This window comes from Porites lutea, chromosome 1 (assembly GCF_958299795.1).
Source record: "Porites lutea chromosome 1, jaPorLute2.1, whole genome shotgun sequence".
Classification (NCBI taxonomy): Eukaryota; Metazoa; Cnidaria; class Anthozoa; order Scleractinia; family Poritidae; genus Porites; species Porites lutea.
In genome coordinates, this window is record NC_133201.1 from 55076150 (window position 1) to 55104092 (window position 27943).

Sequence of the window (27943 nt, forward strand, 5' to 3'; positions counted from 1 at the left end):
GTAATAAATTAAACATTTTTATGGCAACGTATATTTAGCCCCGTTCGGGAGAAAATTTATTACTGATCTGATTAAGTTAATTGGTTCAAAGCGTCCTAAGTTCGACGTGTAACCCAACACTGAAAGACAAATTATTTACGGCTCTGCTGCAACGGCAATCCCATAACTTGGCGTAATTAAGAGTGTATACACATTCACGTGTATTGCTTAATACTTTGTTCAATTGCTTTACAGGCAAAATGGGCAGTAAACAGGCATCAGCCCTTATGGATAAATGCAACGCTGAGGAAAAGGTGGATAAATCTTCTCAACCCGCTCACAAGAAAGATCCAGCTGGCAGGATTGAAATGTTTGCGGTCCCAATGAAAATCACACCAACCAAGCCGCTTACTAGAGCGACACCCAAAAGGATAACCTTGACACCAGTTCCTGTAGTTTCCAATCCAGCTAATCAGGTCACTGTACAGCAAGTTACAAGTACAGCCTCAAACTCTGGTAAAAATACAGCATTGATGCCAGCTCAGAAACAAGTTAACGTGGGCAGTTCTCCAGTGAATGCTATGGGGAGTCAGATCACACCGAGACGTGTTCCCCTTATGCCAGCCAGTAACAGTCAGCCTAAGAAGAGTAATACATGTGGGCAGGTCACTCCAAGACGAGTACCTCTTACACCCGTGGACACTGCCACACCCAGCACAAGTTCACCTTCCGCTACTGGACTCAAACAGGGACAAAATACTTCAGAGAGCAAAGATTCTGCCCGTAGTGTTTCCCAAGTCTCAACATCGTCTTCACGTGATTCTGGAGCAGAAAACAAAAGCATTCAGCGTCAAACCTCATCTGGCAATGCACCGAGGAGGATAAAATTAACAACGCTGTCCACTTTTGTTGAAGAATCTACCCATCCAAGGGAGTCATCAGAAATCAATCCAAAGTCCAGTGAAACAGTAGGGTTCATTAGCAAAGAGGCAGAACCACAGTGTGTCCCCAAATCTACACCTCACTCGACCATCAACAGTTCTCAGCCGAGAAGGATAGCACTGACTTCTGTTCCACTGGAAGACAAATCAAAGTTGTCCAGCTTGAAGAAATCTGAAACATCTGTTGTTGACAAGGAAAACTACACAAGTAATCAGGTTCCAAGTAACAAACCGCTTCAACCAAGAAGAGTGGAATTTACGACTCTCACATCTCCCGCAAACAGGAAGAGTACGGAGGAAGGTTTACCAAACAGCTCTAAAACATCTCCGCGGCAAGACGCGCCAAGACGGCATATACCACTAGAACCCACAATAATTGTCTTAGACGATAACAACTGAAAAGCTTGAAACGTCGCTTTGATAACGATGAAACCCTCTATCGGAACTCAAACGACCTGATTTTAAAAAATGGACTTAAGAGTTATTTTAGATGTACATAACGCCAAGGACACTTGTGGCCGAGAAATTCATTGTGTGGTTCTTTTAGTTAACTGCCCACACTTTGACTTTGAGTTTGTACAGGTGGTGTAGTGTTATGAGAAAATAAGACGAAAAAATATCGACGTGTTGTCCCAGGTAAAATTTTGTACAATTATTGATTCATAAAATTAATCATTTGTGAGTCAAAATCCAGCGCTTTTCACTTTATTTATAAGTAATTAGTAGCATTCAGCCCGTTTAAAGATAAGACCGGATTAGTACGAATTTACGTAGAACGTTGCATTTTTCAGTTTGTTGCTTCTACTTAAGATAATTTCAGTCTTCTATGGCTTTGTCCAATAAAGGTTTTGAAGTGACAAACGCCAGGATAAAAACTGACGTGGATTTTCAAAAAATAGAAAATGATAATAGTTTCCTCTTGAATACTAAAGGCCCATTTGTTTTGAAAATCGCACTTTTGTAAATGGCGCCCTCCGATTGGTCAACACTTTTGCCCGGAAAATTTGTAGAATACTATACCTTAGTCTTGAATAAATGGCACAACACTGTCTTTTTCGGTAAAAATAAATGGAATTTACAACAACCTTTTCAGTGATCAATTGTTGCCTCAACGAGCAGCCTCAAGTAGCAGTTGGTATTGAAGACCTCGAGTTGCATTGGGCTGCCACACCTGTTGATTGAGTTATTTTACAATGGTATGCCTGTGGCTCGGACGGAGGACGGCCAAAACTTTTTGGGGGATCACTTTCTTGGGGAGGGTGGAAACTAAGCTTCAAATAGTAAACAAGCCTTCCCATTTTGTTTCCAATCCTTTCTGACCTTTCTGAGCTGTTTCAGCTGGCCGCCGAGGTTCTCCTTCACGGCAGTAACGCGGACTGGTGGACGGACAATCACGTGACTACCAAAATTATCGAATGCGTGGGTAACCAAATTTTCTTACCAATGGTGCTTCGCAGCGCGCGCTTGGCTTATGTTGATTATTTCGACAAAAGTCTGTGATTTCTCGCAGGAAAAATTCACCGATTTCTATTCGATACTTAAGGCAGCCCAAAAGCGTCATGGCAATTTCAATTTGCTCAACCAGGTCCGTGGAGGGTACCACTTTCCTCTTCAAAATTTCCTTGCATATTAAATTAGTATTGTTTTCCACTTCACCAATCCGTCTCGATTAGCTCAAGCTAATGTTGCATAAAAAACGGTCCTTGTAAAAAAGCGTCATTTTTATGTCAAAAAGCTGCTTTTTTACAAATCGAACGGTTGTAAAAATGCTGCTTTTTTACAAAAAATATATTTTTGTAAAAAAACTGCTTTTTTACGTAAAAAATCTGGTTTTTTTACAAAAGATATATTTTTGTAAAAAAACTGCTTTTTTACGTAAAAAATCTGTTTTTTTTACAAAAGATATTTTTGTAAGAAAGCTGCCTTTTTATGTAAAAATCCTGCTATTTTACACAAAAAGACCATTTTACAAACCCATTTATCGAAGACAGGCTGTTTTCGAACTTTACTGATTGAATTGTAGTTTTCGTGCGCTTCTCAAACCGTACATTTCAAGATATCCGGCTAGTCACGTTCACGTTCCCGTGTCCCCTTTATTGTGGGGCTTTTAAATTCCCTTGTTAACTCGCTGACAGCGTTAAAAATTTACGTTCTTTTTATTCTTTTTATTATTTCTTCTCGTTACCTTTGTCATTCAATTTTCCAGGACCTTCTAATTGTTGGATGCGAAGAAGGAACAGGCAGTAATTTCATTTGTTATGCTTATCGGCTGAGGTCACGCACGGCCGTAACTGCATGTTAGGCAATAACAGAATAGCTGGGTTGTTCACTGTCTTATTTATAAGCAATGCCTGTCACAATCTCTTGCAGCAACCAAAGCCTTCTATTCTCTCCTTCTTTGCTACTTTTGTTCAAGCCGAAAACTGTACAGAATATTGTTCTATATCATTAGGCAGGTCCACATCAGGACTTCAGTCTTGCGTATTCTATAACCTGCGTTACCAAATAAACTATGTATGTATGTATGTATGTATGTATGTATGTATGTATGTATGTATGTATGTATGTATGTATGTATGTATGTATGTATGTATGTATGTATGTATGTATGTATGTATGTATGTATGTATGTATGTATGTATGTATGTATTATTTATCTATTTTCTCAAGGTAATCAGCTGCAATAATCGGTTTAACTGTCAACAAAATACTTGGCTATAATGCTCTGATGTTCTTAGCAGTGGACAAATAAATTATAACTCCATTTCTAGCATAAAATCTTCAGCAAGAATCAACGACAGCAATTGTTAGGCAATTTCCTGTATTATGTATGTTGCGCTAGACTCATATCACGGGATTCATGCTATGTTTGACAACCATGTTGATGCATGCAAGAGTGTCATGTCTGCGTTACAACTTTCAGCTTTCAACATGATGTAGGAACATGTTCAGTCGGCTAATCAAGCAAAAGGAAACGCTAGCCTATAGCTACAAGCGTACATACACACGCTTGTTAGTCTAATTTTTGCAATGCACAGATCGACACAGAGAAACTTGTAAGGCCATAAAAACAGCAGCCGATTCGTTCAAGAATTAAGGACTATAAAGGCGTCTGTAACGTACGGCAATGAGTGTTTTATTTTAGAGATCGAGAAAAAAGGCAGAAAACACTTGTAAAGGCTGAACAACTTTAATATGAACACTAGCTTAATTCGCCAGCAACATTTAGAGTATGACCGTTTTTTTACAAAATATATTTTTGTAAAAAAGCTGTCCTTTTACAAATATATATCAGTGTAAAAAAACAGCTTTCTTACGGTACCGTTTTTTTACACAACATATATATATTATATATATATATATATATATACACCCGTTTTCAAAAAGGTTTTCATTTACAGAGATATATAGATAGATATATACTTTTGTTTTCTTGCACGTGGGCCCGTGTGCATTTACACTTGTTATTGTCCAACTTGTGAAAAAACTTGGTTAAATGATAAATTTTCTTTTTGTTCCAATTTGTCAATTAAAAAAATAATGCACGAACATTGTCTGCCATTCTCTTGATTTGCATTCTCTTGAAAATTAAAGAATGAGGAATTCGGTCACTTGTAGGTCATATAATTGTTGTCGTTACAGGATAAGGGGAAACACATCAAAGATTTTCATTTTTAAAACAACGCAGATGAAATGAAAAAAATGTGTTTTCGAAACCGCTGAGAAGGAAGATGTGACGGTGGATGTCCATATTGGATATGTGGGAAGGAGCAACAATATTATAGCAGTTGATTAAAACGGACTAAGACGTTGACGAAGTTCATAGAAGCAGACTTTATCATAACCATGATGAGCTGGTCATATATCTTAATGTCTCACCTTTTTTCGTGTAAAATCACGGCCTGTAAGGCAACGTCTCATTGAAGACAGAATAAACTCTCGGCCACAAATGCTTTCAAGTTAGTTTACAGTTTCTCTTAAGCACGCTCCTCGACAGCACATTTTTTAATACACTCCATCAATAAAAATGATTCGTCACTTGCTACAGATGCCATGGCATTTGGCCCACCAATTCGGTGACGCCGTATAACTCGCGGATCGGCTGCTTCGCGGGATGTTTTCCTCATTCCCAAACTCAGCTATATAATTCGCCATTGCAAATTTGTATCGCAGGGCGCATGCATTTTTCTAAAAAAGCAAAAAAAACTCAAAACGACGTTCCTTTAAAATTAGAAAAAAAACCCGACGAAGAAATAATTTATCGTTGAACCGAGTTTTTCACAAGTTGGACAATGACAAGTGAGAAATGCACACGGGCGCACGTGCAAGAAAACAAAAGTATCTATCTATCTATATATCTCTCTATATGAAAACCTTTTTGAAAACGGGTGTATATATATATATATATATATATACACCTAATTGCAATAAGGTTGTCATAGAAAAAAGCAAAAAGCAATTAGCAAAAAGTTAAATAGGAATTAATTAGCACGTAATTATCATAGCTTGCAACATTCACAACACACACGCTTATAGCTGAATATTAATCACATAATATGAGAGAAATCATTTGCATCAGTTTCTTGGTATCATTCTAATGCAATTCGAGGCTGATTCATCTAGCGAATTTCAAACGTGCTCGAATTACAAAGCACATCGGATAACTACCAAAGAAATAATGGCTCCATTTTTTTTCAATGAATATAGCCTGGGGTAAATTCCAGGAACTCAACGCGTGTTTTAGATTAGTGCTAAATAGAGAAGCCAGTCTGCGTATGGTTTGCAGTGCACAACACCATCTGATCACAATTTTCAAGCAACAAATCAGGGGCGTAGGCAGGACTTGTCATCGCGGAGAGGGTAAGGGGGTCCTCCGCCAGTTCCTCACCTGAGCCACAAACCAAGCTTCGTTTGTCAGGACATAATAGATTGGCGACTGAAAGTGCGACAACTGAGATTTAATATTGCTCGCGTCAATTTACCTTTTTCTTTTTCGAATTGTGCCACTTCTGTTGATGGAGAATGTTGGCTCTAAAATGACTATGGCGCCTGTCTATCTTGCAGCGCGGAATTACAGAATTATCTCTTGTTATTGTGAATGAATTCCTAAATAATTGTTAAATACCGAATTAAAATACGCAAATGTAAATCACATGGCTAATTTATTCCTATTTGTCTTTTTGCTTTTTGCTTTTTTCTATGACAACGTTATTGCAATTAGGTGTATATTCGTTTTTTGAGTAGAACGTATTTCGTAGAGCGCTCGACTCAATTGATTGAGGAGCATCAGCTATAACTTCACAGAAGTTCAGGTTTCACGAGTAATCATCGTTTTATTGCTACAGAACTGTTTCGTATGGTGACGACTGAACTGTTGGAATTGTTACCTAGCAACCCTTTCAACAGTTTCATATAACCTGAATGTAACGCATCTACCATAGCAACCACTTAAATTTTCGCATTTAGCTGCTAGCCTTCCAATTCCAACAGTCCAGTCGTCAAAATTGCCTGATGAGTGTGGTCCTTGTACCATACGAAACAGTTCTGTAGCAATAAAACGATGATTACTCGTGAAACCTGAACTTCTGTAAAGTTATATATATATTCGATCTACACGTGTTCGTTGAGTCTGTCTGATGTGTGCAATAAGAGACGGCTGTGGTTGTTGTTGTGAATTAGTCGGATTCTTTCTTTCAATAACTTTCTTCTTCCGGATCAGTGAACATCACGCAATGAAAAACTTTATGATGTGATACTATTTCAGTCCACAAACACGCATAAACTCAGTTCCATTTTTTCAGCCTCGGTAGGTGTCCACAAGGCTATCTTTAAAACAAGGAACGCGGAATCGGCGAATGGGAACGGGGAATCTTTAAACCGGAGAATCTTTAAAGTGGGGAATCTTTAAAATGGGAAATCTTTAAAAGCGGGAATCTTTAAATATTTAGAACAAAAGGACACTGTTAAGTTGGTCTAATGTCAGCTTTATTAATCATTCGAAGCCAAATATTCCAGCTATTCACTTTTAGCACATTTTACCCATTTTATGAAGGAATTTTTCCCCGGGGAATTTTAAAACCACGACAACATAAAGGTAAGTGAATTACAAATTTGAAACAACGACGACATAAATATTATTTCAAATATCATCTATGACATGTAAAGAATATAATAATATAACAATGAGGTACTGTAAGATATGTTTCGGGTGACCTTCAATAACAGCAACAGTAACAGTAACAACAGTAATATATTACGGTTTTCCTTTTTCTACATTAAATTGTCCCAAAGATAAATCCAGTTTTAGGTTTTTAACCAGTACTATCGAAAACCATATTTACACACATTGTGCTAACCGTCAACCGGAACAAGAACAAGAGGAACGCAACTGTAAAACAAAACATGACTCTAAACTATGTACTTTTGCCAACCTCGTTCCCAGGGTCTCTCATCTTGGTGGGAAGATGAGAGACCCTGGGAACGAGGTTGTACTTTTGCGTGTGTTTCTGTCTAGGTTAATGTACAGTAGCAGATCCAGACCCTCAGACAACGGGGGCGGGGGGAGGGTGGCGGTCATCCAGACAAAAATTTGAACCCAAGAAAAATGAAATCTAACTCTAGTTAGCGGTTTGCTTCGAGTTAACTATGTTTTGATTACTTTCTTCCTTGACGTTGTAAGATAAAATTACCATGACAACAGTACAACCACACGTTGTAAAGAGGTAAAACGAAGCACGTAGTGGCTACAAATACACGAATATTCCCTCCAAAATGCTGCGCAAAAAATGAGAATTTCTCTGTAGAGCACTGTATAAAGTTGTCATGAAATATTAAATTCTCCTCAGTCTTCCGTTTCCCGGATGCGACAACAGAGGGGTCTGTTTGATTTTTATTTTTTGAAAGGTAAACCGGATCGCAGGTTATAGATGAATGAGCTACAAATTGTACTAGCTAAGCGGTGGTAACCACAGTCTTTTTAAGAACGTTTGCCAAGAAAAATTGAGAAAATTCTCGATTTTTTTGCAAAAGTTTCGCAAAAAGCTCTTTTATTTTAGAGAAGAACAAGAAATTCAGTTTGCAAGTTTAGAAGTAGAGTCAGATGGTTTCGGGGGAGGACTTCCGTATAAAAGGAAGGGGGATATTTATCATTTCTCGCTTCGGAGTGTAAATGGCAGGTTAATTTTGGGACGGATCGCTCAGTCTTGAAGGACGTATGCCCGGGGAGAAGCTCCAATAAAATAGTGACGTAGACGCTCGTCGGAAAATTAAAATTTTAAAAACCTCTAGAGACCAGCGTGGGTCAGCAGACCATGACAGACTATTATCAGACCTTTCATGATTATTATTGGCTGGGATGTCATGCTTTTTTCAAAAAAATAATTGCATTTTAATTTGTATAGGTAATAATATACACAAAAAACATGACTACAACAACAAATTTTGAGAGCGAGCTCGTTTTTAGTTCATTCAACTAATTGGCTGAAACAGACCACTTCCTTCGTCAAATTCAAACTTTTTAAAGACCAGCGCTTTCAAAATCATTCAGCTAAGATCTCGGAAATGTGCACGGATTGATTTCACACCAGCCTGGTAAAGACAACTCGGTTTACAATAATCAGCAAAAGTAAGAGTTTTTAGAATCATCCTCTATTATGAAAGCGTTTACAAAAGATTCCCGCTTTTAAATATTCCCCGTTTTAAAGATTCCCCATTTTAAAGATCCCTGCTTTTAAAGATTCCCGTTTTAAAGATTCCCCGTTTTAAAGATTCCCCATTGTAAAGATTCCCCGTTTTAAAGATTCCCCATTTTAAAGATTTCCCGTTTAAAGATTGCCCATTCCCCGTTCCCCATTCCTATTCTCCAATTCCCCGTTCCTTGTTTAAAGATAGCCGTGTCCACAAAGTTGCTTTCAAAGGATTCAATCGGACAAGGTCAGTATGGGCTTATCTTAAACTCACTCACGCATTTGATCTGTTCCGCAGGTCAAGTCTTAAGTGACCCTACGATCTCGAAAACAAAGGACTCGACCGCTTTCACGCTGCACTTTCACCAAATAACTATAAAGAAGAAACATAGCTGAATTAGATTTAAAATATGAGGAATAAAAAGGGCAAACTGATGGGAATGTGCATTTCAAGTTATGAATGAAGAGCAAACCACTCTAACCGATCAGCCACGACTGAAGTCAATTTCATTTCAGAACATTCTCAGCCGGGCTATTCGTCCGCTTGATGAAAGGTGTCCGCTTAATATGGGGACCGTTTAATACAGAACGATATCAAAACTTTGCTCAATTCAGTAGCCTTCTAAAACAGCAAGAGGAGATAACAAAGCCAGGGGCTTAGCTGCGTTTAAGCCACAGAATTAAGCCCGGGCTTAGCAAGAATTTGGGTCAAAATGAGCTCATATAATATCGTGAAAGGGGCATGAAAATGCAACTCATTGTAGTCGCGGTGACGGGTGTGTAAAATTGACAAAATTGGCACAGACAGTCGACTCCCAGTAACTCGAAACCTTCCTAATTGGAACCTCCCACTAACTCAAAGTAATCTTGGTTTCCCTTCAGATCATCGTTTCAGTACAATTTTACCCTCGATAACTCGAACCATTCATAAATACGCGTAACAAGTCGGGAAAAAAAGCAATGAACTGCAGTCCAAAACGTTGAACTTATTTCAAAACAACTGTGTGCTCTTTGTCTTTACTTCTTTGTCAGCAGTCCAATTCAAAGAAATTATGTTTAAATGACTGATCAAGCTTTGTTGCTAAATTTCTTTGCCAAAATATCAATGTTTCGTGCTGCCCTTGAAGTGATGCTTACATTCCTCCACCATCCCCTTTCTTCATATTTGGTTATTTGCTTCAAGCTCCAAATAACTGGAACGTTTTTCGATTTCCCTAGAAGGTTCAAGTTATAAGGAGTAGACTGGATTTAAATTTTCTTAAATCTGTTGTTGAACGCCATGTTGGTTTTTCACTAGTAGATTCGTTGTAGGAATTCTTTGGCTTTCATCATTTAGGAGGGTTTCAGCTTTTAAAATAACATTTAGCAAACCATTTCAATTCCTTCTTGTTTGTTTTCCTTTTCTTTCTTTTTTCTTTTTTTTTTGTGGGATTTTTCTTGTTTTCTTGTTTATTGTTTTTATTATCATTTTGCCAAAAACACAAAATATACATACAGTGAAACCTCTATCAAGCGGACACCTTCGGGACCCACCCAAGTGTCTGCTTAATGGGGGGTGTCCGCTTAATAGAGGTTTGTAAGACTTGCGCAATGTTTGTTAACGATTTACATTTAACGGTTACTCTGTACTGTGATAAAGTTCCTGGAAGCTGTGCTGTACTTAGTGCAAGATTTTAAGGTGAACTTTGATCGCGGATGACAATCATACGGCCGGATATCGGTCTAATTTACAATTGTTTGACAACTAAATGTATTGGTTTTATCTTTAATAATCGACTACACTACGTATTTCAAGGACATAGTCCAACAGGGGCACCCAACGACGGTTTCCTCCTAAATGCATTGAAAACACTTTTTAGGCTATCCAGAGTACTTTCAGATCTCTGGAAATGCATTCTAAGCGGCGCTATAAAATTTGTAACTGTTCGGTCGTCCTAGGGCAACTTGAGTCTTTGCGAAATTACAAGGGCCTCCGTATTATTTTCCCGAAAAATTTAAGATGCAATTTTAAGTTTTACGAAAGTAAGAATTTTTCTGATTCCTCTCCCCATCGCCTGCTTGAATCCGAAAATTTTAGGTTTCCTTCTTCTACGAAAAAAGGCTATCCTGGGTACTGAAATGCGAAAATTATACTTTAGAAAATAGTAGGGAACTTATTAGATATGTTACGAAAATTGTACATGAATGGAACTGTCATCTAGAAATGTTTAGCCTTTCCCAAGCTATAGAAAATTCTAGGCAATTTCTGCATCTCCGAACAGATATTGGAGTAATTGCAGAATACCATGGCTACGTGGCTACGCAGGTATCCCTAACTCTAACTTTAACCCTTAGTGGTTACGAGGCTACACAGCTACGCAGCTATCCCTAATCTAACTTTAGCCCTACGTGGCTACGCGGCTATGCAGCTATCCCTAACTCTAACTTTAAATCTAAGTGGCTACGTGGCTCTAACAGTAACTTTAACCCTAAGGGGCTGCGCGGCTACGCGGCTAACATAACCATAACCCTAATCTGAATCGCAACTCTAACCCTAACCCTAACCCATGGACTACGCAGCTACTTGTACGCACGTAGCCGCGTAGCCACGTTGCCAAGTAGCCACTGTTTTAGGGGAATAGCTTCGAAATGGCCAAGAAATAAGCACAACCTCACCTGTGAGTTAGCACCACTGAACCGTAACATAATTATGCGAAACTGTGAAAGGTTTGAACCCGGGAGTCATTTCAAAAGCAGGTTGAGTTCGATCGTCCGGGTGAACGTAGCTGGTAATGGTGACGTCAAAAATCACATTGCTGAGCACCATTTGCAGACGAAACGTCAAATTGACTGGGACTCTGCGACATGTATAACGTATTCTACAGACTACTATCAACGTCTTACTTTAGAAAGCTGGTTTACTAACTTAGAACAAACGCCACTGAATCGTAGCCAACAGTTACCAGCGCCGTGCAAACGACTTATTGACGAGATCAAGCAAAACTAACTACGAGAGAACGACTGGAGAACTGACAATTCGACTAACAATAGACGACTGTTTAACTGTGACAATAGACGGATCGAAACGCACCAATTACTGATTACGAGTCTTCATAGCCAATAACATCACGGATTAACTGACAGACGACCAAAAACATCGCGACGTATTTGACCAATCAGATCAATAACCAGAGTAAAATACCATCAACTGACGTGATACAACTCACTTTGACTCTGAAGATGACTACCGCACAGGTTGTCGAAACGTCAGTCACTGTCAACAACAACAGTCCTATTCAGGACTACGTTCACCCGGACGATCAAACTCAACCTACTTTTGATAATTATGCAAGTTCTAACTCCTTCTGCGCTTTCATTGTCCATTGCAGAAATGAAATTGTTCCAACCCCGGTTCACTGATTCTTGGCGCGCAAATCGTGCATATTGCATATTAGTAAAATCCAACTAATGGTCTATTGTCAATGCTGCGTTCTGATTGGTTGAGCTACTACTAGGCTATAGGTTATATCCCCCTAGTAGCGAAAAGCGCGGGCTTTTTGGCGGCAAAAAAGGATTAAAGTCTAGCTTTAACTAGGTAAATTTTTTTTATTCTCGATATTTTTGACCAACTAGTTGGATTTTACTAAAACAATTATTCCTCTCGCCCTCATGGCCTCTGAGTCAACAGCCCATGAGGCCGAAACTCAGAGCCCATTCGGGCACGAGGAATAATAGTTAATTAGATGTCTTGTCGCGCAAAAGGTTAGAATTAGTTTAGTTTAATACATTCGCCACAAAAATTACAATAGAACCTTACGAAATTATAACGGCGACGGCGACGGCAACGGGAACGTCAAAAAAGCAATAGGTTTAATGAGCAAACCAGCAACTCTGCACGTACATCATGCTTTATTGTCAATTTCTTTGCCTTCCCTGCACAACCCTGTACTTGAGAACGGAAACAGTAAGGCGATAAATTATACCATCTCCGTCTGAACTCCCATCAGGTGCGGTCCCCTCTCTTCAGTTCCAAAAATTATCTTCCTTCAAGTAACAGGGCGATTTGGGATAATCGCAGAATAGTTTTAAAGGATGCGAAGTCTATTTGTTTTCATTGACGTCGTCTTTGTCGGATCGTATGGTCCCTACTGATGAATGAGAACAACGAAACGTAAATGAGGAGAGGGGGAGGAGGGTGACAGGGGATGGCAAAAGAATTTTCTTCCCAATTCCAACCTAAATCCCTCAAAAGACATATAGGATTGGATAATAGTAATAAGGTTTCTAGTATATTTGTCGTCTTACTGCAAATACGGTACGATTATTAACTAGCTGTCTGCCATAAATGTTCTAGACCGGCATTTTGTCCATGTTACGTTTCAAGATGTATTTTCCATTAGACTTATAATTCGTTGTCTTCGCCGCATTCTCGGCGACGCTCAGGAACAGATATTGCCTTTCACCCCGGAGATCCTAACGCGGATTCATCCCCAGCTTATAGCAACTTCTGACTCGGGATTCTGGGCTGCGATGTTAATTGGGTTTTACACCTTTTTTCGCAAATCTAATCTTGTTCCTAAATCAGGGAAGGACTTTGACCCTATGAAGACCTTAACCCGCGGTGACATTCTCATCTCTCCACGGTGTCAATTGGAGGTTATAAGACCTAACCCAATCTTTTTAATACCTTGAACTTACCAATGCAGAGCTTATTGTTCACCGCTCCAGTTGTTGCGGTAGTCAAGTTTTGACCACATGATATGCAAGATAGCTGAGCTCTTGAAGGTTGGTATGTACCGCGAGGACACAGAAGACACGTTCTGTTGAGTGTTGCGAATGAACCACTCGGACAGTCAGCTAAGAAGCGAAGAATATATAATAGTGACATTAAAGTGGTTAAGGCCCAGTTCAAACATTGTGCGACAAGGCCTCCACGGCTGGGGAGGCGAGCCTAATTTTACACCTTTTTTCGCAAATCTAATCTTGTTCCTAAATCAGGGAAGGACTTTGACCCTATAAAGACCTTAACCCGCGGTGACATTCTCATCTCTCCACGGTGTCAGTTGGAGGTTATAAGACCTAACCCAATCTTTTTAATACCTTGAACTTACCAATGCAGAGCTTATTGTTCACCGCTCCAGTTGTTGCGGTAGTCAGGTTTTGACCACATGATATGCAAGATAGCTGAGCTCTTGAAGGTTGGTATGTACCGCGAGGACACAGAAGACACGTTCTGTTGAGTGTTGCGAATGAACCACTCGGACAGTCAGCTAAGAAGCGAAGAATATATAATAGTGACATTAAAGTGGTTAAGGCCCAGTTCAAACATTGTGCGACAAGGCCTCCACAGCTGGAGAGGCGAGCCTAATTTTACACCTTTTTTCGCAAATCTAATCTTGTTCCTAAATCAGGGAAGGACTTTGACCCTATGAAGACCTTAACCCGGCCGCGGTGACATTCTCATCTCTCCACGGTGTCAATTGGAGGTTATAAGACCTAACCCAATCTTTTTAATACCTTGAACTTACCAATGCAGAGCTTATTGTTCACCGCTCCAGTTGTTGCGGTAGTCAGGTTTTGACCACATGATATGCAAGATAGCTGAGCTCTTGAAGGTTGGTATGTACCGCGAGGACACAGAAGACACGTTCTGTTGAGTGTTGCGAATGAACCACTCGGACAGTCAGCTAAGAAGCGAAGAATATATAATAGTGACATTAAAGTGGTTAAGGCCCAGTTCAAACATTGTGCGACAAGGCCTCCACGGCTGGGGAGGCGAGCCTAATTTTACACCTTTTTTCGCAAATCTAATCTTGTTCCTAAATCAGGGAAGGACTTTGACCCTATGAAGACCTTAACCCGGCCGCGGTGACATTCTCATCTCTCCACGGTGTCAATTGGAGGTTATAAGACCTAACCCAATCTTTTTAATACCTTGAACTTACCAATGCAGAGCTTATTGTTCACCGCTCCAGTTGTTGCGGTAGTCAGGTTTTGACCACATGATATGCAAGAAAGCTGAGCTCTTGAAGGTTGGTATGTACCGCGAGGACACAGAAGACACGTTCTGTTCAGTGTTGCGAATGAACCACTCGGACAGTCAGCTAAGAAGCGAAGAATATATAATAGTGACATTAAAGTGGTTAAGGCCCAGTTCAAACATTGTGCGACAAGGCCTCCACGGCTGGAGAGGCAAGCCTAATAATGCGACATCGTGCCGTGCAAAACTGAAATTGCCAAACCAAACTACAGAAACGTAAAACACCACTTTCTTATCTCGCTTTATCTGTCAATTAGGTCCTGTACTTTAATGAAGGTGCGTTTGAACCTGGCCGTGAAATAATTAGACATCTTATACTACTTTTGTGAAAGGTTTGAACCCAGAAGTCATTTCATAAGTAGGTTGAGCATGATCGTGCGGGTGAACGTAGTCCTGGCATGAATAGGACTGTTGTTGACAGTCACTGACGTTTCGACAACCCGTTCGGTAATAATCTTCAGAGTCAAAGTGAGTTGTATCACGTCAGTTGATGGTATTAAACTATGGTTATTGACCTGATTGGTCAATAAAGTCGCGATGTTATCGGCCGTCTGTCAGTTAAGCCGTGATGTTATTGGCTATGAAGACTCGTAATGCCATTGGTGCGTTTCAATTGTCACAGTTTAACAGTCGTGTATTGTCTGAGTCAAAATGTCGGTTATTTTTGTTAATTAGCCCTCTTTGCTTCGATTGCTTTTGCAGAATTCAAAAGAAATTTTACCTTAAAGCAAGGTATCTAGGGTGATGAGCATAAAGACAAACGAATAACAAAATTTTTGGCCATTTTGGAATGAGATGTGTAGATGTACCGAACCACTCTTCTCTTATCTTCCCACATTGCATTTGGGCGATCCTCTTGATTTCAGGAAGCTGTAAATGCACGTTGGATTTGTGGAAAAGAATAAAGTACGAGGGGCGATTTGACCGACCTTTGATAAAATGAAAGCTTCAATAAAGATATATCAAAGTATGACTACGCTCCCAAATAATCTTAGTCGGACACTTTACCGATGCAGTCTTTTTCTTCTACAGTTCCTTCCATAGCCGTTGTGAGGTTTTGGCCACAGTGAATACACTCGTTTTGACCTTGGTTTGTTTGATATGTACTATGTGGACAATCAACGCAGGTGTCGTTTTCAAGGTTGTAGTATAGACCAGCTGGGCAGTTTGCTAAAAGAAAGAAAACTTCTAACTTAGCTTGAAATAAATACTGTAAATAACTTAGAGCGTACTTTTAATAGAGTAATCAATCAGAGCTAGCTTAAGGCAACATATGTTAAGGTTTAAAAAACCCTATCTACCCAACATGGAAAATCATGAGCGTCATTTTTCTAGGACAACTATCCTCCAGGTCGGGGCGAAACAAATAGAGGATAACGACCGAGACAAAAAATCGGCATGATGACGTGATTCTTCTGGTCCCAGTTCAAAAGGTGGATAAAACATTAAACACCGGACCAATTTCTATCTACTGGATAGCGTTATTGATTTCTCTATACTTTTCCATACTATACTGGGTAATGTTTTTTTCTGGTGGATCAAAGATAGTGTTTTTTCCGATGGATCAATGATGCTATCCAGCTTTTGAACAATTCAATTCAGCCTTTTTCTAGCAAAGTCAGCGCTCTACATGTCGGCTTTTGAAGCGCTTTGTATGCTCGTTTGACAAAGATAGATAACGCAGGCGCGTATGTGCGTCGCTGTATGTTGAACCAAGAGCTCTTGGTTGAACCAAATGAAATTGTGATTCTTAACACATCTATTAAAGTCACCAATGTAGAACGCAACTCACCACAAACAAAACCGTGCACACTAAGGAACTGTCCTTCGGGACATTCGGGTGATAACTGGTAAGCGAATATGCTTCCTGGTTCAACAAGGAGAGTGGAGGAGTTCCAAGAAACCTTAAAGGTCTTGTTAAGTACGTCTGCGTTGAACTTTTGAAGATTCTCGACCATCCTTGCTTCACCAACAGCAATCGCTTCAGCTACTTTTGTAAAGGTTGTAAGGTTTTCGTCTTTTAACAAGTCTTTATCAAAGTCGATAGTGAATAACAAATACGACTTTGACGTATTTTCTGAATAGTAGGTCAGATCAGAGACTGAAAAAGTGGACAAATTCAGCGATGTTGCCAGGGAATTTCGGAGTCTGTCAGTCAGATTGTCGTCCAGTGATGAAGGTAATCCATCACATAACTGAGAATCTGGGGCAGACCTGTTGGAGGAATTAGATGTTAGCCAACAGAGGTTGGTCAGGTTAAAAGTAATCAGCAATCGTGGAAGGCCAACTGTGTAGTTTAAAACATCTAGTCGCGCTCTTTGGCTGACTGCTCTACCGTGTTCATTAGATGCTTCACAAAAGTAATAACCCTCCTGGTAAAGATGAGGGTCGGCGATGTATAACACAGGTCTGGTTTCGTTAATTCTAATAGTGGATGCGTTTTTGGATTGAAAGAACCACTGGAAAGCAGGCAATGGCTCGGCAGTCGCATTACACCTAAATGTCACTGGTATTTGGCTTCTGAAGACTACTCTGTGTGGCTGTGGATGTTCAGTGATCACAGGCTTGCTATGAATTCTGACTATTGTCACATTGGACAAAGTGTTCCCTTTATTGTTCGAAACCTCACAGACATAAGCTCCCTCATCATCCTTGGTGACGGCGTCTATCGAGAAAGCTCCAAATGTTGATTTGCTAATGGTCTTACCATTTCGTCGCCAAGTATATGTTAGGAGCTCTTCGGTCTTTGCACTACAATTTAGCGAAAGGCTATCTCCAGGGAAAATGATAACTTCACCTTGAGATGAAGACGTTATGCTTGGTGATCCCCCACACAAAACGAAGTCATCAAGCGTTTTGTTCAATAAGTGGTCAGCGAGAATAAGAGCCTGCTCTGCTTCCACCATAGTCAGGGCTTCAGTTGTTAATGACTGAATCACGATTTCAAGTCGAGGCAGGGCATCTTTAATCTCAAGTGCCCTCCGACTGCTTTCGAACTCATAAAATTCCTTTGCTCCCTCGAAAAAGTATTTGATGCAGTCTTGAGTGCCAGAGCACTCTTCAAAGCCTTTTTCTAAGGTGTATACCTCCAGGAAAGCTCTCCAAGCCTCAAAAGTGTCATTCCAAGATTGAGAAGAACCATTAATTAGCTTGATATTCTCGTCTTTTAACACCTGTACGACTTCTAGGAATCCTGTTACGAAAGAGCTGTGTAGATATTCTTTGCCGTGGTTATTTGCTGTTTTTGAGGCATTCGAAAAAGAACCGGTAGCATTCATTGTCTGGGATAGATGCTCAAGGTCGTGTATTCCAAACGTCAGGTTTTGGTTTAATCCCTTGACTGAAGAAATAAGGGTATGCAAAGATTTGAACATGTAGCTGAAGTACAAGTTTGTGTTGTTGACAAAAAGGCACGCGTACGGGTAATCCATAAAGCTCGAATGCACAGAATGTATAGAGCCTCCTGCGTCTTCTGCAGCTGATCGCTTTTTTCTTGCGTGTTTTCCACCAAATAAGTCGACAATAATGTTCTTGGATGCCGAAGAAATTGAACGTTGCATTTGGTCGAAATTAAGAAAAAAGCGGACTGGCACTTGTTTGCCACTAAGTGTGCTTGCATGACTTTGCACAACAATCTGTTTGGCGTCCCCAGATACCAAGGAAAGATAAAAGTGCAGGTCGTCAACGTGTACAACTTCCGCATTATCCGAAGAATTCATAGCCTGCGCTATTTTCAACCCAAAGTCAACAATCCGTCGAGTGTGAATAATCGAAGCATTTGTGATCTCCACAACTGAAAGTTTTTGTTTCATGTGTGCTTCTATTTGTTTCAGCTGAGAAACAGCATTCTTATGCAGGACTCTGGCTTTTTCAAAAGAAAACGTCGCGCTTTTGACGCTCTCCACAGAGGATCTTAAAGACAAGAATTCTGATTGCAGTGTTTCATTCAGAGCACCCAGCGTGAACTTAAGTTCTGTCATGGATAGAAGACATTCCTCGTTGTCTAAGATGCACTTGGGATCCATTACTTTAGTTTCACAACCATATTGCTTGCAGCATTGGTATGGCGGTCCGTATCCACCTGGCTTTGCCCTCATTGTGTGACCATTGCATTTCACTTCCTTAATGATCTGCTCTACTGATTTCACTTTGTATATTTTGTGGTCGTACTCCACAATTTGAGGCTCAGCTGGCACTTTTTCGTAAGTATTGGAGCAACCAAATATTGACTTCTTGAAAGCTCCAACGATACCTCCTATTACACCTCCAACAACAAAACCCACAGCACCACCGACCGGGCCTTTCAACACCTTTCCAATTATTAATCCAATTTGAGCCCCTTTTTGAGCATATTTGAAAACAGTTTTTGCGGAGATGCCAGACCTACAGTTTCCAGTATAGACTGTTTTATATCTAGGAACTGTGAAACTGCGTTTTTCAATCTCCTTCTTTATAACGTTAATTGTTATGGGTTTGACAACTGTGTTGCAATGCCGTTGAAGATAAGTTATATTTATGGAATCCTGGCAAAGGTCCGGAGTGACGCAGCCATTTAAACAAGTGTAATTACACTCTTGTAACTCACAAATGTAGCCTCTGACGTTCTCGAGAAAATAGAAGGTGCTGTTAAACCGTAGTTTCGCAAGATGGTATTTTAGACGTGCAAGACGGAGGTCCTCAGCAGCTTTTTCTTTCCAGACCTTCAACTCCTCCACAACTGACTGTTTTGACTTAAGGACGTCTTTAACGAAGACTGCTTTTGTTTTTGCATCAATATATGCTGAATGGGAGTACGCTAATCTTTGTGTTGCATCACTCGCCGCCATAGTAGTTTCATTTTTTATCATCTTTTCAAGAAGGGAATGGAGGTGTGACGACGTATTCATCTTACCTTCCACTCTAAATACTATGGAATCCCAGTCAACAACGTTATCAATTTGAGCTGTGACATTTAACAGTGCGTCAAACTCTCCAAACATATTGCCTGAGATGACAAAGGATAACTCACTACCAGTAATTTTTACCATTGCTTTTTTGCTCATTCCAAGTAGGTGAACAACACCCTCAAAGGTTGTGGAAACAAGGTCACGATCACGCGATAGGAACATTTTCAACGTTTCACCGGCTGGAAGTGTTATTAGACTACCAAGAGAAATAGTATTCAGAGCAGTTCCTTCAACAACTAAACCGGCTTGTTGTCGTGATGGGTTGGTGTGACAATCTTTGCCATGCAGGGACCAGATGCTTGATTCTATGTTTGCAAAGCAGAGCTTCTCGTGGCATATTTGAGCAGTCAAAAGAAATCGCAAACCTATAAAGTTCTGCTGAATAACAGACTTGGAGAAAGAAAGAGAGATGGCCTTGGGGAGGTCTGCCCTTAATTTAATGAAACGATAGATAAAACTGTTTATACTTGTTTGATTCCTGTAGGGCTGCAACTTAGCTATAAGAAGGTCAAACGCGCGAGATATGACATCAAGGTCGTCATCTAGCTGCTTCACAAGCACTTTCAACCCCAGCCAATCGGAAGCTGAGGACAGAAGGTGTCGAGCTTTGGTCACATCTGCTAATATCTCGTCTGCCACTGCCTCCCACCTCTTTGTGTTGGATTGCAGTTGAGGCACAGTTCTTCCAACATCAAGGAGAGTTCGTTTAATTTCTTGCCCCTGCCATTCGACAAACCTCAGGTTGTTGTTATCGTCTTGCCCTGAGATAACGTCACCACCAGTCACTGAATGATAGATCTGCAGATATTTCAATCCACCATCTGGCCTGATGATATAAGCCAATGGACTTTCTCTGAAAAGTTTTGAGGATCGTTCAAGAGTGAAAACGAATCCCTGAGGCACTCGGCAATCATCACTGAAACCTGATGTCAAAAACGTGATTCCTGCGACATCGACAGAGAAAATATGTACTGTTAATTAACAAACTTTTCAGTAGATTTACAAACTGGTTGCTCTATTTCTAGTTCTTTTTTATCTTCGAAAATTGTTTAATCTAAAACTGGTGAGTCACGTGAGTATCGCTTGTACGGAACAAATATGGCTATTTCGTCATCATTTACCACTTCTGTGATCAAGTGATGCGAAAAGAAAATGGCTTTTAGTCTATATAAAAATACATTTTAATAAACCAGAAACTGTTCTACGTCATTCACGGAGTGCTTGTCCTAGGAGACAGAGGATAAAATTCAGTAGCCATTATTTTTTATCAACAGAACATTTCACACCTCCAAATATAGCTTTCCCAATAACATCGCTAGAGTAAAAGGTTAAAGGCAATGCTTCTCCAAGGCTGTGAAGGGTGATGTTCAGCTCAACTGATCCATGGAAGACAAATCTTATTGCCCTCGAGAAATAACTGGTAAATATCTACAAGAAAAAGATTAAGATAAACCGTGGTACAGCTATAATGCTCATAGAGCTTTTTAACAACCTACAGAAAATGCTGCAGCAAATTGAAAAATAATACAAGAAAGGTGGTAGTTGTGTTTTGCTGAAAGCTAACAGCTCAGGAAAACGCTATACTTACGGCATCTAAGTTTTCTGTGAAAGCAAAGGTTTCTCCGCTCAGTTTCATATTTACAGCCTGATCTGCGTTACTTAGATCAATGTTTGCACTTCCTTGCCACCACCAGTTATAATAGAAATTGGAGAAATTTCCAACCAAGTGACCGTTTGGTACACTGCTTAGTACAGAACTGTTGTATATTCGTGGAGTTGAAAAACCAAAGGAAGATACCAGAAGTTCCCACCCTCCCAAAGTTAGGTCTTGCATAAATTGGATGGTTGCAAATTTTTTCGTTGCCCGTTGGGATAAAGTTAGAAAACCTCCTGGTTCACAAACGTCAGCAGCGAAACACGACCCTTTGCTTGACAACGAAAGAGGATTGTTATCAACTGATATGTTGAAAGTCACCTTTGGACGATAAAGAACCAACGCGGTTTGTATGTGGACTGGAAATTTGCAGATTGTGTTAGTGAGGTTGACATCTGTTGTTTGAAAAAGGTTGGACTGAACGTTTCCTGTGTCGAACAGGTTACTTTCCTCTCTTACCCGAAATCGTAACCACAACGGCAATTGATCCGTTAAGTATCTCAGAAAAGACTTCGAGAAGGTATCTTTTTGTATAATTTCAATGAGGTCTTCTCCTGTTAATCCGATATTGTGACAATCCGTCCTTTGGTCACTAACTTGCCATCGATCTGATTTACTTGTGAGCCCAATCAGTCTTTCCATTATATCTTTTTCTAATGGAAGTGGAGAAGAAAAGTCATAACCTACTAAGCTAAGAGGGATCGTCCTGTTGTTAGATGTTATGATGTGGACTGGACCGGATTCAATTAAAGTTGGAGTTGATATGTTAGAGTTTGTATGAAAGGCTATTTTGACATCACATGCTCGGAATTTCTTTATGTCCATCCGTTGACATCCAACTGGTAACACGCCCGCTAACAAACCAAGCCTCGTGTAAACACTATCCTGACTTGAGACATTGCGGCCTATGAATACAACACTTTTGCGTGGAGCCGTGAAATCATACTTGTTCACTCCGTCAAGACTATACGTCACCATTCCAACCGCAGAATTGTAACCCGTTATTTGAAACTCTGCCTTTGATGCCGGGTGCTGAATTATCAACTTCTCAGGCTGAATGGTCAAGTTCATGGTGGGATTTAAATAAACTGTCAATGAATTTTCTGGCTTTGCGCCCATCTCCAGTTTCTCTGAGGGCTGACCAGGAATCAGTTTGGGGAAATCAGGAGGACTTACAACACCCCTTTCACACAGGTTACCCTCATATCCAGTCTGCTCACAATCGCAAGAAAATTGTCTTGAACTGATAACTATGCACTGGCCACCATGACGACAAGGATTAGGTTTGCAGAGGATTATCTCTGAGGAAAAGGAAGCATGCAGTTGGCTATCCTTTCTTTCGAAATAAAATAGAAATAAATTGTACTCATTGAAACGTTACTATAATAATAAGTGTCTCTTCTTTTTCGTTTTTTTTATCCATACATTTAAGAACTTCTGCCTGAGAGACCGGGGCAGGCTTGGAAATAGGGGTCGGCCGATTTGGCTCAAATGTGGTACACTTAGTTACTATGGAGACTTATGCAATATGCCAAAGTTTCAGCTCCATTGCTCTTATTTGGGCTGAGTTCTAGATGTTACCCTTTTTGGGGTCTCCCAATACTTTTTTTATGGCCCATTTTGGGTTGGGCACTTTCCAATACTTTGATTACAATGTCAGGGATATTTTAAGCCAAATATAAACTCACTTTTTATTATCTCTATCCTTAAGGGTTTTATAGCAAAACATATGGATCAAAGAAATATTTCTGAAAACTTATGACGGTAAAAAGGCGCTATAGCTCAATACTGTTTTCATTGTTCATGAACGCCAGTCAAATTTAACAAGAATTCTGAACATATTTTCTTTGTTTTTTATGCATTAAAACTCAACATTCACTATGTGTAATAGGGTGACTGTTGACGTCTTTAAGTAATTGCATTAACAATGTTCAACACCTATCATGGCAGTATTTGCAGCTGTTGGATCGGTGGGCGCAGATGTACTTGTCTAGTGCAAGAGCAAAAGTGTCCTTCCTTGCTTTGGATCGAGTAACTTCTACGTCCAGCGACAAACATGCCTTTTTCAGTGTATCTAGTCGAAGGGTTTTGATCTTTCCCTCTGTAGCTAGATGACATAAATGATGCCCCTGGAACAAAATTGGGTGATCTGCCTGTACCTGACTTTTCTATGACAAGCTGCAGCAGTTGCAAGTTTTTGTCCTGGATGTTTGGCTCCTCATCCTCAGTTTCAATACCATGGTTTCCTTTATCAATGTTCTTTGCACGCTGAGACTTTGAGAGATTTGAGAAAAAAACTTGCAATCTGCTTTGAGGTACGCCACTCATAAGGTTGGAATAATAAGCCACCAGTTGTGTTTCTTACATGTTTCATTTCATGTTCAACCTGTTTTGGATCTGCTTTGTTGCCTGTCTTTGCTCCATCATTGGACCTTTGGATTAAGTAGTTTCTAACGTCTTCGGACATCCGGCTTGACTTTTGGACGGTCTTAAGCGGCCATCCCTCAACTGCCTCTTGGCAATTCAAAACGCCTTCATAACCAGCCTGCATTGATGGAAAAGTGCGCTGTTTCTGTAAGTTTACGTTTGATAAGATGCTGGCCCACTTTTTCTTGATGACATCGTACGCAGTGTATTGCTCCTCCACGAAGAGATGGCGTTCCGCATCTAAATGATGCTGAAGTTCTTTGTAGGTAGAAAACATCTTAACACATCCTTCTTCCTCACAAGAGAACAGGCCGGGCGAAATGGAGGAATGTCCAGCCACTGAAGCCCCAGAGCAATTAGATGGTGACGAAAACGGATTAAGACCTTTTATTGCTGTAGCTCCTTGAGCATTGGTTGTAAGGGAAGAATACGGATAAAAATGACCTTCCCCAATCTGATATGCTTTCCATGCCCGAATGCCCTCATCAAAGAACATAAAATTGTTCAGGAAACTGATACCTGGGGTCTTTTTCACCTGTGGATTTTGGGTCGATTTATCAATTTCAACAACTGCAAATCGACATCCCCTAACGCCTTCATGAGATTCAAGTGCAATTTTCATTTCCTCCGCAGTAGTGATGCCATGGCCCTCGTTTACCCACCGTCGCATGTGGGTTTTCATCGAGGCAATTCTACGGTCGCAAACATCTTTGCAGGATTGCGGATCAGAGAAATCATAGGGCTTAAACTCCACTCCATGTCTTTCCCCCATGGCTCTGAGACTCAAGAGAAGCTCAGTGTTGTGATAACAACCGGCGTTATCAGAACGTAGGAAAAATTTGGTGATGGATGGGTCTTCCATCCTAATTACGCTAAGAACGTGTTCGACTATTGACGCAACGCTGAACCAATCCTGGGTACAGGAGTCAAAGATGTGAACAAATGTGTCCACCTCAACTCTGTCCTCATCTTCGCTAGCGCTCTTAATCGAACAGGTCAGCTTCTCCCCACGCCTACCATAGAAGTCGTCCATCCTTTCGCGGAACTTCATTGGCAGAAATTTCATTGCCCAGTCCATGATCAAAAGGGTGCTTTCTTTATAAAGATTAGTGATGACGTCTTGCTTAGCCTTTTCCTGGACTACTATACGAAGCAAATGCGCCTTCCATAAGAGGATGGAATTTATGGCCCGTTTATGGTCATACTGAGATCTAGCCCTTTGTTCTTCTGTCAAGGGAACGTTCTTGTCATTTAACTTCTCGTCGATTTTTTCATGCTCATGGTTGCATGAACTAGAGTAGTAACTATTATTCGGATCACTGAGCGAAAATGTGGTACAGTGATCTTTACATCTCTCTTTGCTGCCCGTGTGAGTTTTACAATCCGTCTTGAGGTATCTCTTACCAGCCTTTAGATCCTGTTTGATAGAATTTGCCCAGGTGACATCGACCCCGTTATCTTGCAGCACGTTTACAATGGATTTCAACTGATCGAAAGCTTCCTCACTTTCTGTGGCGATGTAATCAAGTCCTTGTGACGAGACCTGCTTTGAAGCAGAGTATGCCTCCAATATTCGGAAGAGTGTACGTTCACTGTATGGCTCAAAAGCTACGCTCTCACAGTAGCTTTGGTATTGCTTAATGATTCGGGATGGAATTAAAGTTCGTATAGCCCGCTGGTATAAGACGTTTCTCTCCGCCATCCAACTTCAACGACTTTGTACCATATGATACATCTTGCAAAAGGGAAGATGAATAAATAAAATCCAGAAAGTGATCAGTTTTCGTTGCATCAAGGCGCACTCTAATAATTTCTGGAGCATTGCTTGGCTTTCCTGGTTCTCAAGTCGGCGTGTCTGCGGGCATCATCGATTTGTCGTTTAGAAATACCTGGAATAATGTCCATTAGTTGGCTTTTGCTAAATGCACTTACAAACAATGATAGTATTTGCATTCGGGTGTGTCTGTTATCAGCTAACTTGTAAGCCTCCACTAGCCTTTCTGTGATGTCGTCAAGCTTTGATTGAGAAAACTGCATGGACTTCATTGTAGCAAACCACAAATCGGCTTCACTTCCAGGAGCGAGACAGTTGAAAGCTGTTTCCATAACCTCTCTAGCCTTACGCACGTAATAACCCTGTTGCCGCTCACCAAGTTCAGGCCATGGTAACCTCGATGTTCTTTTAATTGGACAATTGCATCACTTAGTGAGCATCGTTTTCTTTTCAACTCTTCTGCTTCGTCAGTGTATAGGCTGGATTCAAATGCGTGTGTGAAGGCCTAAGTAAAATCTCAAGTAATTTTAATTTGCATCTCATTAAGAACGGAAAGTTGAAATGATTCAATAAAACTCTCAAGGGACTTGAGAGCTTTGAGAAGGGCAAACCATGTCAATCAATCTTAATTACGTTGCGTGAGAAAATAGCCTTAAGTTAACCTGAAGTAAAAAAGAAACGGTTGTGTGTCAAGCTTTATTTTACTTGAATTATTTAAAATTCACTTGTCTCGAAAAATATTTCTTAGCTTACTTCGGCTCTACTGTAAAGACTACTAATGCCAGCAAATAGTCACGCAATAACAATTGTTGACATTGGGTGTGAGTTGTTTTGCCCCTTACAACCCTTTCATCGCTGGAATATTTTATTTACTGCGCTTTTCACAAACATGCGAATTTCAAGTTCAAAAGCCAATTAACGATTGCGTTTTTTGCTGCCGTCAATCATCTTAGCGGACCTCTTAGGAAACAAAACTTTACTTTAACGGGTTCAAAAGGTCATGGTTTGTGATTTGTGATTGGTGGATTTCGATCCGTTTTGTGTGCTTCTGTGTTTCAAGGTTCGTTGCTTGTGATCGTAATTATGATTGACAGCAGCGAAAATCGCAATTGTGAAGGCGGCTTATGAAATTTAGAGTTCTCATGTTTGTGAAAAGCGCAGTCAGTAAAGAAAAATCTCGGTTAATTTGACTCATCCGTATTTGAGGTTAAGGACAACAGGGCTGAGGATATTTTCACCTTGAAAGACAACTGCAGTATGTTTGAGATTGAACTCGTGCGATTACAATATTTACATTACCTCTAGATCGATGGAAGTCACACTTTCGGGAGTTAAATGAAGTTCTGGAATCTTTTCGTCAAAGAAGGTCTTGCAAATGGCTTTGGAACGAAAAGAAAAACGAATACTATATCAGATAGCTTATCGTTATATTTTAGGTTTATTCCATGGTCCATGGTACTTGAATTCTTGAATATAGAATTTGACTTTGTTCATTACAAGGCTATCCCAAAATAACTCACGACAATCAAGAAATGTTCAGCATTACTTACGGGCAGCGATTGGTATCACGATCCTCGTTTGTTGGTATATTCTCTCTGAAATGTCTGCAGTCACCTGCTTGGGTTTTTTCAATTGGAAATTTCACCTTTATGAAGAGGGTGTTGACATTGTCCAGTTAGTTCTCGTAAACGTGTGAATTTACGGCGGTGTCGCGGACAAATCGTCATCTTCTTGATTTCCGCATTCACGACACCACACCCTCCACCTTGATTCAGCATTAGTTTGTACTCAGGAAAATGTTGAAGTCTGTGCGAGGCTGAAGTTTTGGTGCCTCCAGCACCAACTTTAACCAAAAGGTGAGTTACATCGCGGTCTAGAGATGCTATTAAAAGGCAGACTGACGGCTGGGTCACACAACTTTGAATTATCGCGAGCACCAAAAAGGTCATCATTACTCCAGAAAGAACATCAAATTGATGACATTGTTTTTACTACCTCAGTAGTACAATTTTATGTTTCCAAGGACTGCCAAGAGATACTGATCATGAGAATTCATCATTAACGCAATTAAACAAGATTTTAAATGTAAAGTACGCTGTATCTCTTCAGATCATTGCTCTAAGCAAATTTGGGTGTATCGCGCAGTGTCTTTTTCTTCTCACAAACAAGACTGCAGCAACAACAAAACCAAAACTCACGAGCAGCTGTGTAAAGCCCACCCTCCCCCTCCCCCCGCGCCCATCCTCTGTTTGTGCTTACTTATTCTCGAAGATACAAAGACACCTAGAGCTGAAGACAAGTGAAACTATTTAATTTATGGACATTTTCTAGCTTTCGCGGAACCTAGATGGAAATATAAGATAAAACAAACAAACAAAAAATCTATCTCTCTCAGATCATGACCTTGGGCTGCCTGTGCCCAAAGCGGGTGAGATGAGCAACAATTCATGTTAGCAGGTGTGAGTCATGGGGAATATTGACTCACTGGAAACAAAAACAAATGTCAGACTATGTGAAA

At 40.3% G+C, this 27943-nt stretch overlaps 3 protein-coding genes across 3 annotated transcripts in view; 1 reads left to right on the forward strand and 2 right to left on the reverse strand.

Moving 5' to 3' along the window:
- Positions 1-1994, forward strand: part of LOC140940065 (chromatin assembly factor 1 subunit B-like) — a 13355-nt gene extending 11361 nt beyond the window's left edge. Inside the window, exon 14 of the mRNA XM_073388946.1 lies at positions 235-1994. Coding sequence (XP_073245047.1) covers positions 235-1319 — 1085 coding nt within the window. The 3' untranslated portion in view covers positions 1320-1994. The remainder of the gene's footprint in view (positions 1-234) is intronic.
- The window catches only part of LOC140922259 (ribosome production factor 2 homolog), a 368864-nt gene that overhangs the window by 122416 nt on the left and 218505 nt on the right, over positions 1-27943 (reverse strand). The window lies entirely within an intron of this gene.
- Positions 12348-27943, reverse strand: part of LOC140932394 (uncharacterized) — a 34560-nt gene continuing 18964 nt past the window's right edge. The window contains exons 12-20 of the mRNA XM_073382008.1: positions 21159-22525; positions 20857-20998; positions 16417-20514; positions 15633-15794; positions 14530-14688; positions 14113-14271; positions 13696-13854; positions 13283-13441; positions 12348-12729 (exon numbers count right to left, since the gene is read on the reverse strand). Of these exons, the coding sequence (XP_073238109.1) occupies positions 12686-12729; positions 13283-13441; positions 13696-13854; positions 14113-14271; positions 14530-14688; positions 15633-15794; positions 16417-20514; positions 20857-20998; positions 21159-22525 (6449 nt within the window). The 3' untranslated portion in view covers positions 12348-12685. The remainder of the gene's footprint in view (positions 12730-13282; positions 13442-13695; positions 13855-14112; positions 14272-14529; positions 14689-15632; positions 15795-16416; positions 20515-20856; positions 20999-21158; positions 22526-27943) is intronic.